General features: G+C 41.9%; 1 protein-coding gene across 5 annotated transcripts in view; it reads right to left on the bottom strand.

Moving 5' to 3' along the window:
• Positions 1-16,662, bottom strand: part of ARMC8 (armadillo repeat containing 8) — a 105,218-nt gene that overhangs the window by 7,393 nt on the left and 81,163 nt on the right. For 4 of the 5 annotated variants that reach the window (XM_024750756.1, XM_024750752.1, XM_024750753.1 and 1 more), the window contains 5 exons: positions 14,841-14,933; positions 12,536-12,685; positions 11,739-11,834; positions 4,960-5,055; positions 298-370 (listed from right to left, as the gene is read on the bottom strand). In XM_024750756.1, coding sequence (XP_024606524.1) covers positions 298-370; positions 4,960-5,055; positions 11,739-11,834; positions 12,536-12,685; positions 14,841-14,933 — 508 coding nt within the window. The remainder of the gene's footprint in view (positions 1-297; positions 371-4,959; positions 5,056-11,738; positions 11,835-12,535; positions 12,686-14,840; positions 14,934-16,662) is intronic. The other variant, XM_024750754.1, reaches the window with a different exon arrangement.

The raw sequence follows: 16,662 nt of genomic DNA, 5'->3' as shown, positions 1-16,662 counted from the left end.
TTCAAGCGCGTCTCACCATCCTCCTCCTCAGCCCTCTCAAGGACAAGGACTGTCACTCACTTCCCTACGGTCTCCTCCACCCTCACGTTCAGTAATCTGGAACAGTGCTGACTCCACGGTGGGGCTCAGTGTTAACTAGACCCATGGATTCTCATTCATACCAAGGTGACACGGTTGGGGGCTTGGGGGCCAGTGAGTGGTGCCTCTACCCAGGATTGCAGGGGCACCTGATGCCTTTCCTGTGCAAGACCTTCCTTCCCATAATTTTCTTCAGAACAAATCTCACCAATCTCTTACCTTCCTCTTCATTCCATATGAGGTTTGATATACAAAACATAGCAGCAAGCTGCAATTTGACATGTGAATGACCCTATTTGATGCAGAAAAGGAAACAAAAATAGAGGTAATCTCATTTGAGGTAATTTTTGGTAACGTACCACAGGCAATTCCAATAGCCTAAAAGTTTGAAGTAGGGACCTCAAACCCAAATGTCTTGAGGGGCCACAAAATTAGTACTAATGGGTGAACAGGTTGGGCTAAAGACAAGAGAATGGTAGGAAATCCAGCACACTGGGGAGTGAAGCCTTGCCAAAAGACATTCACACTCAAATTTTAGAAACCCTCTGGCTGGCCAAACAAAACACCTCTAGGGCCACAGGTGCAGTCTGCAATTTATCACTCAACCCATACACACAGGAACACTGGCATATGCCAAGTCTATGCTTTTGACTATGCTTTCTCTACAGTAGGAAACATTCAGGGCCAATAAACTGAATGGATGTGCACTTAGTATTCATCTCTTTGGCTACTGAGTATCTGATTCAAAGTACTCTTATTTCTACAGGCACATCACAAAAAACTTGACTAAGTCTCTACTATTCTTAAGGAGCCTCCTATTTTCCTGAACCACACTTCTGGTTTATTTCTCTTTAGGTACTGAAAGTACAACCATTTTTGCTTAAGTTATTATTTGTCCATATACAGTGCTTTCTCCTAAATGAAAGAGGACCCAGTGGTAAAACAACCTTTCCAGATGATTTTTTTTTTAACGGAGGTATAGCTGATTTACAATGCGGTGCCAATCTCTGCCGTACAGCAATGTGACTCAGTTATACATGTATATATATTCTTTTTTTTATATTCTTTTCCACTATGGTTTGTCCCAGGAGACTGGATATCGTTCCCTGTGCTATACAGTAGGACCTTGTTGTTTATCCATTCTAAATGTAATAGTTTGCATCTACCAACCCCAAACTCCCAGTCCATCCCTCCCCCTCCCCCTCCCTCTTGGCAACCACAAGTCCAATCTCTGTGTTACAGATGATTTTTTAATTGGTCAATTAAAAACAGAAAGTCCCCACTACACTTAAATAACTTATGCATATCTGTGAAATACCATGACACGATATATGCCCAACAGTTTCTTGAAGGCTGAGACAGACTCGTCTTGCCATGTAGAACTATATCTGAACTAAGCAGAGACAAAGAAAAGCACATGCCTTCCTTCATTAGAATTCTATGGTTGGTGATTCTTTTTCCCTCCTACCTGCCAAGACTTTTAAAGAGCTGTCCAGTTGGGGCTCCACTAAGACAAAACAGAATAAAATGTGTCATCTGCTCCCAGCATCAGGCCAGCAATGAGTATTGAATAAATGAACTTATTTATAATACAACAGTAAGTATTTACTACATATAAGTTCATCCATCCTTCAATAAACATTTTTTGAGGAAACAAATTGCTGTGATAGGGAAAACTGGAGGGTGGAGGGCTGGGAACCTAATTTTAAGTGAAATGGACAGAAAAGATCTCTTTGAAGGAGGCAATATTTATACAGAGGAAGAATAAAAAATAGGAAGAACAGGAAGGTGCCAGGTGTACAAAGAGCAAGAGGTACCAAGAAGAGGGAAAAGTCTGTGAAAAGGTTTGAGGTAAGAAGAAACTGTAGAGCTTATGCATATTGAGAAGGAAAAGTAGAGTAACATTAGTTCAGAGATGTAGGCATGGCTAAACTGTAGGCCCTTGCGGGCCAGAGTAAGGACTGATTTCATTCTGAGTTGACAGGAAGCCCTGAAGGATTTAAGCAGTGGAGGGACAACACCTGATTTACGCTTTTAGAAGGTCACCCAGGCTGAAGCGACTGGAGTGACAGTGCTGAGGTGTCTGGGAGGCTGTTATGGTCAGTCAGGTATGAGAGGCTATGGCTTGAACTAGGGTGAGAGCAGCGGCGACAGAAAGAAGTCAACAGCATCCAGAGCGGCTAGGGGCCGGGCTAACAGGACCTACTGATAAACTGGATTACGAGACGAAGGAGCTGGAGAAATAAAGACTGACTCCTTGGTGTGAGTAATGGGTAGATGGCAGAACCACTCTACTCAGATGGAAAAGGTCAGGAGGGGAGAAATTTAGGTTTAGGGGAGATACTTAAGAATCGATTTTTAAACACCAACCTCAAGAGGCTTCAGACAGCCACGGAGAGATGCTGAGTAAGCAGGAAGATATACGAGTCCAGAGTTCAGAAGAGAGGTCTAGGCTGGAGAATACCCTCGGTGTGACCCTCGGACCTTGCTCCCCTACCCCCTCCTGCCCACTAAGAAAAGAACCAGCATTTGTAAAGCTGTAGACACCATCAGGGAAGCTTGCTGTCATGGCTTTTGAAGGCCAGTAACCATTATTGTGGTTGTGTTTTGTACTGCTTGATACCATGACAGTGTAAATAAGATAATGCCTAATCTATTTATCAAAACTGACTACTGAACTGGAGCCCAGAAACCAAACAAAGAATAGGGATGACAGCAAAAGCCATGGGAGTGGATGAGATTCCCTAAACCAGTGGTTCTCAGCTCTGGCTATACCTAAGAACCACCTGGGGAACTGTAAAAAAAAAACACTGATGCCCAGGCTACACCCCAGAACTATTAAATCAGAATCTCAGGAGGAAAGGGGCAAGGCAACAGTCTTTGAAAGATTCCTCCACCATGCAACGAAGGGTATGAACCATCAATCTCAATAGTACATGTGCAAGAGCAAAGATAAAGGTCCAGGGCTAAGCAGGGAGGCATAATGGAATGGAGGCCAAGAGAAAAGAATGTTTTCAGGAGGAGGAAACAGCTGTGCTGAAATTCACTATAAGTGAGGAGAGAAAACCATCCTTTGGACTTGGCATAATAGGATGGTGACCTTAACCAGAACAGTTTCAGTTGAGCAATGGGGTTGGAGGCCAGATGAAGTGGGCTAAAGAGTGAATTTAGTGGTGAGGAAGGAGACAGCACGTGCAGAAGACGCTCTTAAGTCTGGCTCTGAACAGCAGCAGAGAGACAGGTGTACCTCAATGGGTATGGGAAGTCCAGAGAAGCTTTCAGAAGATTACAGAGATATTATGTGGATCTGGTACTGGAAAGATAGGGGAGTTCCCAGTTGAAGCAGTATGGATTTCATTCAACAAATACTTACTAAGCATATACTAAAGGCCAGGCACTGTACAGGGTGATGGATATACAACTGTGCACAGAACTGATACAGTCCTTACCCTCAGGGAGCTTACAGTCGGTAGGTACACAAACAAACAACTATATGTTGCGATAATTGAGCTAAGTGCTCTGAAGGGAGTACTTCACTCAATTATGCCGTAACAAAGAATAACCCACGCAGATGAGAGCCCACAAGGAAGTGTTAGCAGAGCTAAGATCTGAGAGGCGAGAAGGCATCCCATGGGGAGAATAGTATTCCAGGCAGAGGAGCCAGCATGTGTGAAGGTCCTGAGGCAGAAAAGAACATGCACGGCCTCTACCAGGAGTGGAAAGAGGTCAGTGTAGTGAACAAAGGGAAGAGGGGAATGAGAGAAGTTGGGGGATACAGATGAGTCAGGTCATATAGGACTCCACAGGCCATCAAAAGGGGGGATGGGAGCTTCCCTGGTGGCGCAGTGGTTGAGAGTCCACCTGCCGATGCAGGGGACACGGGTTCGTGCCCCGGTCCGGGAAGATCCCACATGCCATGGAGCGGCTGGGCCCGTGAGCCATGGCCGCTGAGCCTGCGCGTCCGGAGCCTGTGCTCCGCAACGGGAGAGGCCACAACAGTGAGAGGCCCGAGGACCCCAAAAAAAAAAAAAAAAAAGTGGGGGGATGGATTTTATTTAAGGTGTAATAGGGAACGGCTGAAGGATTTTGGCTTCTATTCTCTTAGTAAAACAAAAGGTGAGGTCACCACTAAGAGTGATGAGGGAGATAAGAGGTGAGGTTTAAAGAATGAGGAGAAAGTAAGAACCTGTTCTTCCGGAAAATGGAGGCACCAGCTTGCTGGAGAATCACAGGAGGGTACCAGGCAGTGCTGAGTGCCCATGTGGGTTTTGTAAGTGTGAATTTAACATGAAACCAGTCAGCCCGGTTCTGTGCCTTTCTCTGCAGTTGTTAACTCTGACGAGGAGGCAAAGAGAAGACAGGTTCATCCACAATTAGGGTTTTGCTAGGAGACGCCGACAGAATGAAAAGAGGAGGGATGTTTGATTTCCAGATTTTGGCAATGGGCAGATTCTGGTGATGACAAGATCCCGGGTATGGCCATGGCAGTAGGTGGCTGAGGTGTTTGCAAGTAGGTAGCAGATTGTGACTGAAAGCAGATGATCAAAGAACAAGAGCCAGAGATACCAGAGGCTAGAGGGTTCATCCGTATAGGACTGCAGCTTTGAGAGGGAAGCTTTGGGGGCACTGAGAGAAGGCCAAGAGCCCAAGCTGTCACTGTGTAAGAGGAAGGCACTCAGACGATAGGGTGGGGAATGGCACAAGCTTCAAGAGCCTGGTGTCGTTTTTCCCTTCAGGATGGAAGAGAGTTTCTGGAATCGGTTACGGAGGAGTCTACCTCTTTGTTTAATCTCTGCACAATTCGTTTTGAGCTAACAGTGCTACAGTGCTTGCCTTCTCATGTGCAGCTAGTGTGGAGCCATGAAGGGGACAAAGGCCTACCATGTAATACTTGATTTTCTGCAGGATGTCATCATTGGTCATAATAAGTTCTTTTGCCGTTGTCCCATCTGCTATGTTGGCTAGGATGCACAGTGTCTGGAAAAGAACAAAGGGCCAGCGATCAGGAAAGCTCTGAAGTCCTCAGACTCAAGCTCTCTCAAGAACTTAGGCAATTCCCCATCTGAAGTACATGGATTCTCACAGGTTCCACTCTGAATGCCCTGATTTCTTATCTCATAACGTCATTGCCAACAAAAGTAACCACACTTAAGGAAAGTCTGCCTTAGCTAAAAGAGAGCCCAAATGTTTCAGTGGCTTCTTTCTGGGCATAAACCATCACTGCTAGGCAAAGGCAGCCATAGTTCATGCTATCACATAAATCATAGGGAAAATGTAATTTATTAATATTTTCTTGAAAATTTCATTTTTAAGAGAAGCTCTTGCTACTAACCCACAAGGCTTCTTCAAAGAGGTAGTCTCTTTGGTAGAAACTTCAAAGGTGTTGTAACTCCCCCCTACCTCCCCTTCCAAATACCACTTGCTTCCAAGCTCATGACCTTCTGGATCCCCGTCCACTAGCCACATGCAATGAGGACCTCTTGACTTTTTTGAACCCTACTGGAGGAACAGAAAGGGAAGCAAAATGTGTGAAGAAGCTTAGTCCAGGCTGGCCTTATGTGAAGGCTAGAGGGAGCCGGTGCCAGCTGGCAGGACAGTCGCATCATGAGGACAATCAGCACGCTGGTACTGGAGGAAAAGACTGTTCTCGTTGGCTGTTACATTCTCACAGCCAGACCAGCAAGAGGCAAGGATTAAGGTAAAAGTGAATGGATGGTGACAGGGACACTGAGCCAGTGACAGCCCTAGCAGTTCAACAAACGTTGGCCGAGCACCTATAATGTGCATGCACTCCGCCCACTCCACTGGGCAACGGGCTGAGAAAGGAATAAGACACTCTCCCTAACTCCAAAGCCAGCACACAATTACCTTTCACTGTGGTGCAACTGAGGTAAAAACACAACTGAGGACAAAGGATTAATCTCCAAAATTTATAAGCAGCTCAGTAACAAAAAAACAAACCCAATCCAAAAATGGGCAAAAGACCTAAATAGACATTTCTCCAAAGAAGATATACAGACTGCCAACAAACACATGAAAGAATGCTCAACATCATTAATCATTAGAGAAATGCAAATCAAAACTACAATGAGATATCATCTCACACCAGTCAGAATGGCCATCATCAAAAAATCTAGAAACAATAAATGCTGGAGAGGGTGTGGAGAAAAGGGAACACTCTTGCACTGCTGGTGGGAATGTGAATTGGTACAGCCATTATGGAGAACAGTATGGAGGTTCCTTAAAAAACTACAAATAGAACTACCATATGACCCAGCAATCCCACTACTGGGCATATACCCTGAGAAAACCATAATTCAAAAAGAGTCATGTACCAAAATGTTCATTGCAGCTCTATTCACAACAGCCCGGAGATGGAAACAACCTAAGTGTCCATCATCGGATGAATGGATAAAGAAGATGTGGCACATATACACAATGGAATATTACTCAGCCATAAAAAGAAACAAAATTGATCTATCTGTAATGAGGTGGATGGACCTAGAGTCTGTCATACAGAGTGAAGTAAGTCAGAAAGAGAAAGACAAATACCGTATGCTAACACATATATATGGAATTTAAGAAAAAAAAATGTCATGAAGAACCTAATGGTAAGACAGGAATAAAGACACAGACCTACTAGAGAACGGACTTGAGGATATGGGGAGGGGGAAGGGTGAGCTGTGACAAAGCGAGAGAGAGGCATGGGCATATATACACTACCAAACGTAAGGTAGATAGCTAGTGGGAAGCAGCCGCATAGCACAGGGAGATCAGCTCGGTGCTTTGTGACCGCCTAGAGGGGTGTGATAGGGAGGGTGGGAGGGAGGGAGACGCAATAGGGAAGAGATATGGGGACATATGTGTATGTATAACTGATTCACTTTGTTATAAAGCAGAAACTAACACACCATTGTAAAGCAATTATCCTCTAATAAAGATGTAAAAAAAAAAAAAAACAGAACTGAGAAAGTACTAAGTGCATTTGTGTGATAATGCAAGGGTCAGGGAAGGATCCTTGGAGGAAGTGACACTGAGTCCAGGAGCAGAGTAAGGAATTACTCAAAGAAAGTGACGAGAGGTGGAGATGGTGCCTGGATTCAAATAATTTTCTCCAATTTTAACCTTTCTCTTTGCTAGACTTAAGCTAATTAAGCTTGCAGGTTATAGCTAACTGAGGAGAATGTTTTCTTACTATGGCCCAAACCCTCAGATATCTTAAAGGGTGTGTGATCTTATTTTTCCTAGATTACAGCACTGCAGTAACTAGATTGTTAAGGAGTGAGTCCTGAGGTTTGAACCAAAAAAGGCTGCCTCTAGGATACAGGAAACAGAAAATGCAATTTATGATCCAAGGCACTGGGGGACTATTCATTCCAGGGTACTTAAATCATGAAGAGGAGACCTTGATATGCCCCAGAAGTGGGAGAGAGATGATCTGAGGAAGACATCAGATTTCACAGTGATCCGGTACATGGCGAGCCTGTCAGAAGTCTTGACATGCACAACACCCTTGAATTTTTCAGGACTGAGAGGAAAGCAAGGGGGAAAAACAGATTTGGACTCTAACCACGGAAAAGAATTTAAACTCACCTAGGGAAGAACTACCCCTCTCTTACCTACTAAGACAGTGGGTATAAGGGAGGATTTCAGGAAATAGTCCTCAGAATAGCCTAGGCCAGCAAGATAGGCAAGTGATTCCCCTTCTTGGAGTGTTAGAATACACCTATGCATCCTCAGGCTTGTCCAGCATGGCAGAGTGACCTAGAGTTCTGCTTTGAAGCCCACGTACTCCTTCTGTAAATATTCTCAGGAGACAAGAAACCAAATCTTAAAGAGACTGATTTAGTTCATGGGCCAAGCCAATTTAACACATGAGCTAGGGAGCAGAGATAAAAGTAACACACACACACACACTCATATGAACAACTGGAATCAATGATATAGAGGTAATGATTGGCAAATTATGGCCTGTGGACAAAATACAACCCAACCCAATGCCTGTTTTGGTAAATAAAGTTTTACTGGAAGACAGCCATGTCTACGTGCTTACACACATTGTCTATACCTGCTTTCAGGTTAGAAGAGCACAGATGAATGGATAAAGAAGATGTGGCACATATATAAAATGGAATACTACTCAGCCATAAAAAAAACTGAAACTGAGTTATTTGTAGTGAGGTGGATGGACCTAGAGTCTGTCATATAGAGTGAAATAAGTCAGAAAGAGAAAAACAAATACTTTATGCTAACACATATATATGGAATCTAAGAAAAAAAAAAAAGGGCCATGAAGAACCTAGGGGTAAGACGGGAATAAAGACACAGACCTACTAGAGAATGGACTTGAGGATATGGGGAGGGGGAAGGGTAAGCTGTGACAAAGTGAGAGAGTGGCATGGACATATACACACTACCAAACGTAAAATAGCTAGCTGGTGGTAAGCAGCCGCATAGCACAGGGAGATCAGCTCAGTGCTTTGTGACCACCTAGAGGGGTGGGATAGGGAGTGTGGGAGGGAGGGAGATGCAAGAGGGGAGAGACATGGGGATATATGTATAACTGATTCACTTTGTTATAAAGCAGAAACTAACACACCATTGTAAAGCAATTATACTCCAATAAAGATGTTAAAAAAAAAAAAAGCACAGTTGAGAAGTTGCTACAGAGACTGTATAGCCTGCAAAACTTAAAATACCTGCCTTGCCCTTTGTAGAAAGTTTGCCAACCCCTGAAATAGATAATAGAAAAATAAAAGGGGGGAAAAAATCAATGAAACTGAAGCTGCTTCTTGGAGAAGATCAATAAAATTGATAAACCTCTAGACAGACTGAATCCGGAAAAAAGGAATTACCAATATAAAGTACAAAAGACAGTTCACTGCAAAGAATACTACAGACTTTAAAAACACAAGAGAATATTTTGAACAATTTTATGTTAATAAATTTGAAAACATAGATGAAATGGACAAATTTCTTGAAAGACATAATGTCAAAGCTCACTCAAGAAGAAACAGATAAACTGAATAGTTCTATTTCTATAAAAGAAATTGAATTTGTAGCTAAACACCTTTCCACAAAAGAAACACCAGGTCTAGATGGCTTCACTGGTACATACCACCATAATTTGAGAAAGAAAGAAGACCAATTCTTCACAAATTTTCTTGCAGAAAATTGAAGAGAGAACACTTCCACCTCATTCCCCGAGGCAAGCATTACTCCAATATCAAAAACCAGACAAAGACATCACAAGAAAGCTATTCACCAATATCATGAATATAGATGTGAAACATTCCTCACCAAATTTCAGTAAATTGAATCCAACAACATATGTAAAGGGTAATATATAATGACATTTTAATATGGTATATATCTATTTAGATCTTAGATTGCTTTCTTTATCAGTGTTTTATAGTTTTCAGCAAACAGATTCTGCACATAATTTGTGAGACTTATACATAGTTTCATTTTTTTCTGAGCTATTGTAAACGATAGTGTTTTTAAATTTTTAATTTCTACTTGTTCATGCTAGTATATAAAAATACAATTGATTCTTCTTGTGCCCTTGGTTAACTCACTGACTAGTTTTAGCTTGACTCCATGACATTTTCTACACAGACTTTCATGTTGTCTGGGAAGAGTTTTATTTCTTCCTTTTCAATCTGTATGCCTTTTATTTCTTTTTCTTGCCTCACTGTACTCGATAGCAGTTTCAGTATGATGTTGAATAGGAGTAGTAACAATGGAATACTTGTCTTGTTCCTGATCTAAGGACAGTGATAGATATGCTCGCCATCTTGATCATGGTGATTGTCTCATGGTATTAATATATGTAAACTTATCACACTGTATGCTTTAAATACATGTATCTTATTGTATATCAATATATCTCAATAAAAAAGGAAGAAAAGAATGTATCTTTTGATACTTTTGAGAAGAATTAAACTTCTAGCTAAAAACCAGACAGTTTAAGCCTCCCCAGAGTCGCCTACTTCTGGACCATCACCCAAATCTGTGAGAGGGTATCATTGTATCCTGCCAAAACACCTTTGGTGTTGGCCTTTTCTTTTGCCTTCATCCAAATCTTGCCTCACCTTTCTACCTTGCTTCGCCTTTCAAGTTCGTGGAATTCTATCTAGGTGAGCTGTCTTTGTAAACAAATTTCTATGCTCTCCAGGTAGAACAGTTTATTTTGAACACTGCCTCTTCTTTATTGTTGTGTTCCAGAAACAAATCTCATTCACCCTAATTTCAGTGATGCCTACAAGATCATAGTTTTTCTGTGTTAAATTTTTGTTAAGCAAAAAACATAGTTGTTTATTACTGAATTTCAGTAGAAATCACCTAAAACATCCATCTTAAAAGCACTTTGTCAAATCTATCACCTTTTTTGCTCACAAATTCCAACACAGCTCCCAAGTCCTACCACTCTTGCTTCCTGGACTGTTCTTCTGAAGCCTGATGAACTACTCAACTCAGGAACACAGAGGATAAGGAGCGTGGGCCCTGCAGTTAGACTTTGGGTCCAACTCTCCATGATGACCTTGGGCAAGTTTCTTCCATACATATAAGTGTACAGCTCAATGAACTGTGAAATGAACACACCCATGTAGCCAACATTTATGTCAGAAAGCTGAATATTACCATAACTTCAGATCCTGTGTTAAAAATTTAAGTTTGCAGGTGACTTTTCCTTTTATGACAAAATATATACTATGTTAAAAATCCTATAATAAATCCCAGGAATTATAGAAAAGTAATTCCCAAACTGTCTCCTGATGAACGCATAGCCTCTGTATTTTCATGCCTACCTTAAACTTGCCCTATTGAAACACAACAGAAAGTAGGGGTATGAGATAGAAATAAGGAACTGGGAAGCATGAGAATAAAGAAATAAAAGATGTTTCCAGGGCTTCCCTCGTGGTGCAGCGGTTGAGAGTCCGCCTGCCGATGCAGGGGACACGGGTTTGTGCCCCGGTCCGGGGCCACAACAGTGAGAGGCCCGCGTACCGCAAAAAAAAAAAAAAAAGATGTCTCCAGCATAAGGGATTATTTCATCAGGGAATTGTAGGAATTTAAGTTCAGAGCATGGTGATATAGAGGGCTAGAAACAGTGAATCCTGGAGAAAGGATTCACTCTAGGATGGTCAGAGGTGGCCATCCCTGTAGAGACGAATAGTATGTACAGAGTGTGACACAGAGGGTAAAAGTATAGACTCTGGTCATGTTTTCTTCCATTCCAAGAGGAGGAATTCTTTTTTTTTTTTTTTTCTTTTGCGGTATGCGGGGCTCTCACTGCTGTGGCCTCTCCCGTTGCGGAGCACAGGCTCCCGACGCGCAGGCTCCGCGGCATGTGGGATCTTCCCGGATCGGGGCACGAACCCATGTCCCCTGCATCGGCAGGTGGACTCTCAACCACTGAGCCACCAGGGAAGCCCCAAGAGGAGGAATTCTTGAAGAGCGTTTAAGGGGTGGTGAAGGGTCTCTCCCCTCAGAACTTTCTTGTCTCTACAGCACCTCTGATCTCAGCACCCTGTCTTTTGCAGACTTGAATACTTCAGGAGACTCCTAACTACGATCTCTCTTGGGTACTCACACTCAGAAGATATTCCTACCAAAAAAAAAAAAATAAAAAAAAAAAAAAAAAAAGGAACACATACCTGCTCTTTGACCTCAATGTTATGTTCCCCTTCCAAAATAAGGGTGACAGCTTGCATAATTTGCTTTCCATGAGTACTCATTATTTTATCTATGTGCTGCAAAACAATGGGAAACCCACAATTATGATTTGGAGAACAAAGAAAAAGACCATAGAAGAGAACAGAAGACTTCCAAAAGTTAAACAATGTACAGAGAAGACTCAGAAAACAAGTGAGGCACAGAGAAGGGAACCACCCACATTTCTTTATCTGCCTGAAGGCCGCTGACCCTGTTGCTCAGGGAACATTAGAGAACAACAAGAAAGACCCCACACCAAGGCTCAGCCTCTCCTGCTGTGACATATGCCCACTGCTCTCCATGCTGACACCTTCAGAGGTCAATCCAGTCAATGTGGGCGGGGCAGGGAGGTATCTACAGAATAGCACTGAGAAGGAGTCTCTAAAGGGAAAGAAGCTGAAGCCCCAGAGATAAGTGATTTAGGCAGAGGAGAAAACCCATCCTGGCCAGCAAATCAAGTAAAAATCAAGTAACAAGTCAAGGCAGGCTCCCATCCAGCACGGAGGAACGAGAGGACAGGCAGTGCAGGAGTGGAGGGTTAGGTGGCCATATGGTGAAACAGCTCCCAGAACACCTATGAAGGTGACAGGTCTAAACATCAACTCCTGGCTTCTCTGGGAAGGGGCAGCATTTGAATCACACTTCTGGGCAGATGTTGATGGGAGCAGAGAGGCAGGGCAATGTTTTGTGATGCATATGCAGGGGTAGCTAATCTGGAAACCTGGGTGATTTTACTTACTGGGCGAGTAGAGAGGAGATTTCTAAGAAGGCCCAATGTCTTCATCAGCACATTCAAATCTGAATCTGATAATAACCGGAATAGCTGTTCAGTACTCAAGCTTCGTAAAATATCTGCTTTTATTTTTTGTTCAGCCTGAAATGCCATATTCTGGAAGGATTAAAGAAGTTTCAAGAATCATGCCTATATTTGCATTATTAAATTATACTTTAATAGTAATTCTGATAATTTTCAAAGTATAAACAGAATCTGCAGAAAATCCTTAAGGTTAAGTCACATCATTTTTCTGATTCCGGTTAATCACCTATAATTCTGTCTGTCAGAAGAAAGGTAACTGTCACTCCTATACATACTCCTCTATGAGCACTATGACCACTTCCTGACATGGCATCTGCATGTCTTAAGATTTCTCAAATAAATACAAAATCTACTATTATATTTTTCAAAATTCAATTTATTTAAATTAAAAAACCAAATGCTTCACCCATTTCTCCCATCCCCACCCTTACCTCTGGCAACCACCAATCTGTTCTCTGTACCTATGAGCTTGGTTACTTTTGAGAACATCCTTCTGGTCATCATGTTGCTTTGTGTGTACTTTAATAACAAAATGACTACTGACAACTATACTGTGCCATGCACTCTGAGAAAGACTTAAATGTACTCCCTTATTATGCACGAAAATAAGTAGTGTTTTTGTTTTTTTTGCGGTACGCGGGCCTCTCACTGTTGTGGCCTCTCCCGTTGCGGAGCACAGGCTCTGGACACGCAGGCTCAGCGGCCATGGCTCACGGGCCCAGCCGCTCCGCGGCACGCGGGATCTTCCTGGACCGGGGCATGAACCCGCGTCCCCTGCATCGGCAGGCGGACTCTCAACCACTGCGCCACCAGGGAAGCCCAGTAGTGGGTTTTGTTAACTTTACTGGCAGAAAACACCTACTGTGTTCACAGTTCTATGCTAGGTGCTGATCCGCTGGACCATATCATGCAGGAAGCTCTCGGGGGTAGGAGGTGTATCCAACCTACTAGCAGCCCCAGATGGGCAGGAGCTGTTTTGCTCCTTTTTCTCCTTTTTGGACACATTATGGATTACCCCACCTTAACCTAAAGCTATAATAGGTCTGAAGGAAAAAAAAAAAAAACATGGCTGATTCCAAATAATTCATACATCAACTTTTGGTATAAAAAAATCTCTTGTAAACTAGAAACGTATTATAATATGTGGTTATTGCCCTCCAGGAACTTCTTAAAATTAAGGATCTAAGACATATGAAAGATCAAGTTACCTAATAACACAAGGCAACATGGCAGAGCAAAAAGAGTACTGAGTTGGGTGTCAAGAGACCCAGGCCAAAGAGAATTCCAAGGTTATATATTTTGTGGACAGAGAACATAATAACTGATAATATGGAAACTGATGACAATAAGATAGTTAATATGAATTTGAGGAGTGGGATAAATTCAATTTTCAACATTAAAACTGTGCTTGTCAGGGAGCCCTCAAATGAAGTCCCATTAGCCATTTAAGTGATAGACCTGGTGAATAGGGTACAGTTCCATCTGGATATGTATATTCCAAAGCAACCTCTACTATTAGGGGGAGTTGAACCCATGAGAGTAGATGAAGTCCCTGAAACTGTAGTGTAAAGGGAAGTAGAAACTGGGAACTGAAACTCGGGGGAATGTTCCCTGAGAAAGAGGTTGAAAAGGAGGCTAAGTACAAAGGGAGGTGAAAAAAAAAAAAAATTAAGTCCTGGGAAAGAGTTTCAAGAAAGAGAAGTGCCAAAAGCTGGTAAGTTAAGGAGAAAAATAACTGTGAATCTACTACATTCAGTGCTTTCTTGGAAGATGATTATTTCCATCCAAAGTTTGTGTGAAAAGACAGCAGATATAGCACAGTACAGGGAGATGAATATGGGCTTGGGACAGGTTCAGAACCCATTTCCATCATTTATTAGCTGTGAGGCCTTAGATGATTCATTTACCTTCTATGTTCCAGTTTCCCAATTGTAAGGTGGATATATACCAATATAATGTAAAATAAAAATTAGAGATAGCAAATATAAAACACCTAGTTTAGTGTCTGACACACAGTATTGAATTATAACTACTCTAATTATGTTTAAAAAATTCATGGAGAATTACTCTATTTTCAATTTCAATAAATTTTATTTTAAAAAATTGTAAGGAAAAATGGTTCTCTGACTTCATAGTTATATAGTTATAGTTATATATATAGACATTTCAAAAACACATTCTTTAGTTTTAACTTTGATAACTGCTCCCTTCTCTTTGTGAAACATACCATTAAAGCCCAAATTCCATTCACTCGTAAAGCAGGATTTTCACTTTGGGTTAATCCACAAAGTAGCTCTACAGCTCCCGATTCTAAAATTGGCTGTGATTGGAAAGGAGAAAAACAGTTTTAAAGTCAAGTTTGTTTACTAAGTGTATATATACCCTGGCACTCTGATTCCTATTTCTTTCCTACTCTTACCCAATTCCAAGCAACCTTCACAAAGCAGGCAGTGAGGCAGCCATAAAGATCACCTTGATTCCCGTCTTACCCCTAGGTTCTTCATGACATTTTTCTTTTTCTTAGATTCCATATATATGTGTTAGCATGCAGTATTTGTCTTTCTCTTTCTGACTTACTTCACTCTGTATGAGGTAAAATAGATAGCTAGTGGGAAGCAGCCGCATAGCACAGGGAGATCAGCTCGGTGGTTTGTGTCCACGTAGAGGGGTAGGATAGGGAGGGTGGGAGGGAGGGAGACGCAAGAGGGAAGAGATATGGGGACATATGTATATGTATAACTGATTCACTTTGTTATAAAGCAGAAACTAACACACCATTGTAAAGCAATTATACTCCAATAAAGATGAAAAAACAAACAAAAAGAATAAGAATGATGGAAAAAAATCTTTTAAAAAAATCACCTTGAGAAGGTCAAGAACAATGACTCTCTCACAAATCCAAAAACCAAAATAAACCCTATTGTTTCCTTTTTCTCTGCAGTCCTGAAAGGCTCAGGAGATACCCTAATTCTGTGTACGTTTCACACATACCCTTATGATCCCATTACCTATCCATATTCTTCTCACCCTCCTCTGAGAGGGCCACCCCTGCTTCATGCAGCATGTGTCTCAGGTGTCCTTTACAAGTTGTGACTATGAAGCAATATGGCTGGTTTAGAATGGAACTGTCTTCCTTACAAATTGCTAATCTTATTCATCAATATGTTGTAGAATTCATCTTTTAGAACTACTTTCAGGACTATCTATCAATCATACAAGCAAAACAGTCTTGTACTTTTATGGTCATATCACATTTTATACCTAAAATAGCATGCGTTAGTCTGACTACTTAACTTATGATACTTGGCTGAAAATAGTTTCTAAAAAATTCAAGCCTTAGAGGACTGATGTACCATCACTAACAAATGCTTAGAAGGCCATCTTTCAAGTGGATTCTAGAAATGTCTTAAGCAATGCAGATTTATATACAAATTGTGCAGTTATTTTTAAAAAAGTTTTATTTTGAAATAGGTTCAAACTTATAAAATAGCAAGACTAATATAAGGAACTTCCATATATTCTCCCGGATTCACCAATTTTTAAAAACATCTTTATTGGAGTGTAATTGCTTTACAATGTTGTGTTAGTTTCTGTTATATGACAAACTGTATCAGTTATATGTATACATACATCCCCATATCCCCTCCCTCTTGCATCTCCCTCCCACCCTCCCTATCCCACCCCTCTAGGTGGTCACAAAGCACTGAGCTGATCTCCCTGGGCCATGTAGCTGCTTCCCACTAGCTATCTATTTTACATTTGGTAGGGTACATATGTCACTGTTACTCTCTCACTTCGTTCCAGCTTACCCTTCCCCCTCCCCGTGTCCTCAAGTCCATTCGTACATCTGCGTCTTTATTCCTGTCCTGCCCCTAGGTTCATCAGAACCTTTCCCCCCCCACCCCCGACTCCATATATATGTGTTAGCATACGGTTATTTTTTGCGGTATGCGGGCCTCTCACTGTTGTGGCCTCTCCTGTTGCGGAGCACAGGCTCCGGATGCGCAGGCTCAGCGGCCATGGCTCACGGGGCCAGCCGCTTCACGGCA

Source organism: Neophocaena asiaeorientalis, unplaced genomic scaffold (genome assembly GCF_003031525.2).
Source record: "Neophocaena asiaeorientalis asiaeorientalis breed wild unplaced genomic scaffold, Neophocaena_asiaeorientalis_V1.1 scaffold276, whole genome shotgun sequence".
NCBI classification, from domain to species: Eukaryota; Metazoa; Chordata; class Mammalia; order Artiodactyla; family Phocoenidae; genus Neophocaena; species Neophocaena asiaeorientalis.
Note: the sequence above shows the minus strand (reverse complement) of the source record. Positions and strands in the feature narration are given on the sequence as shown.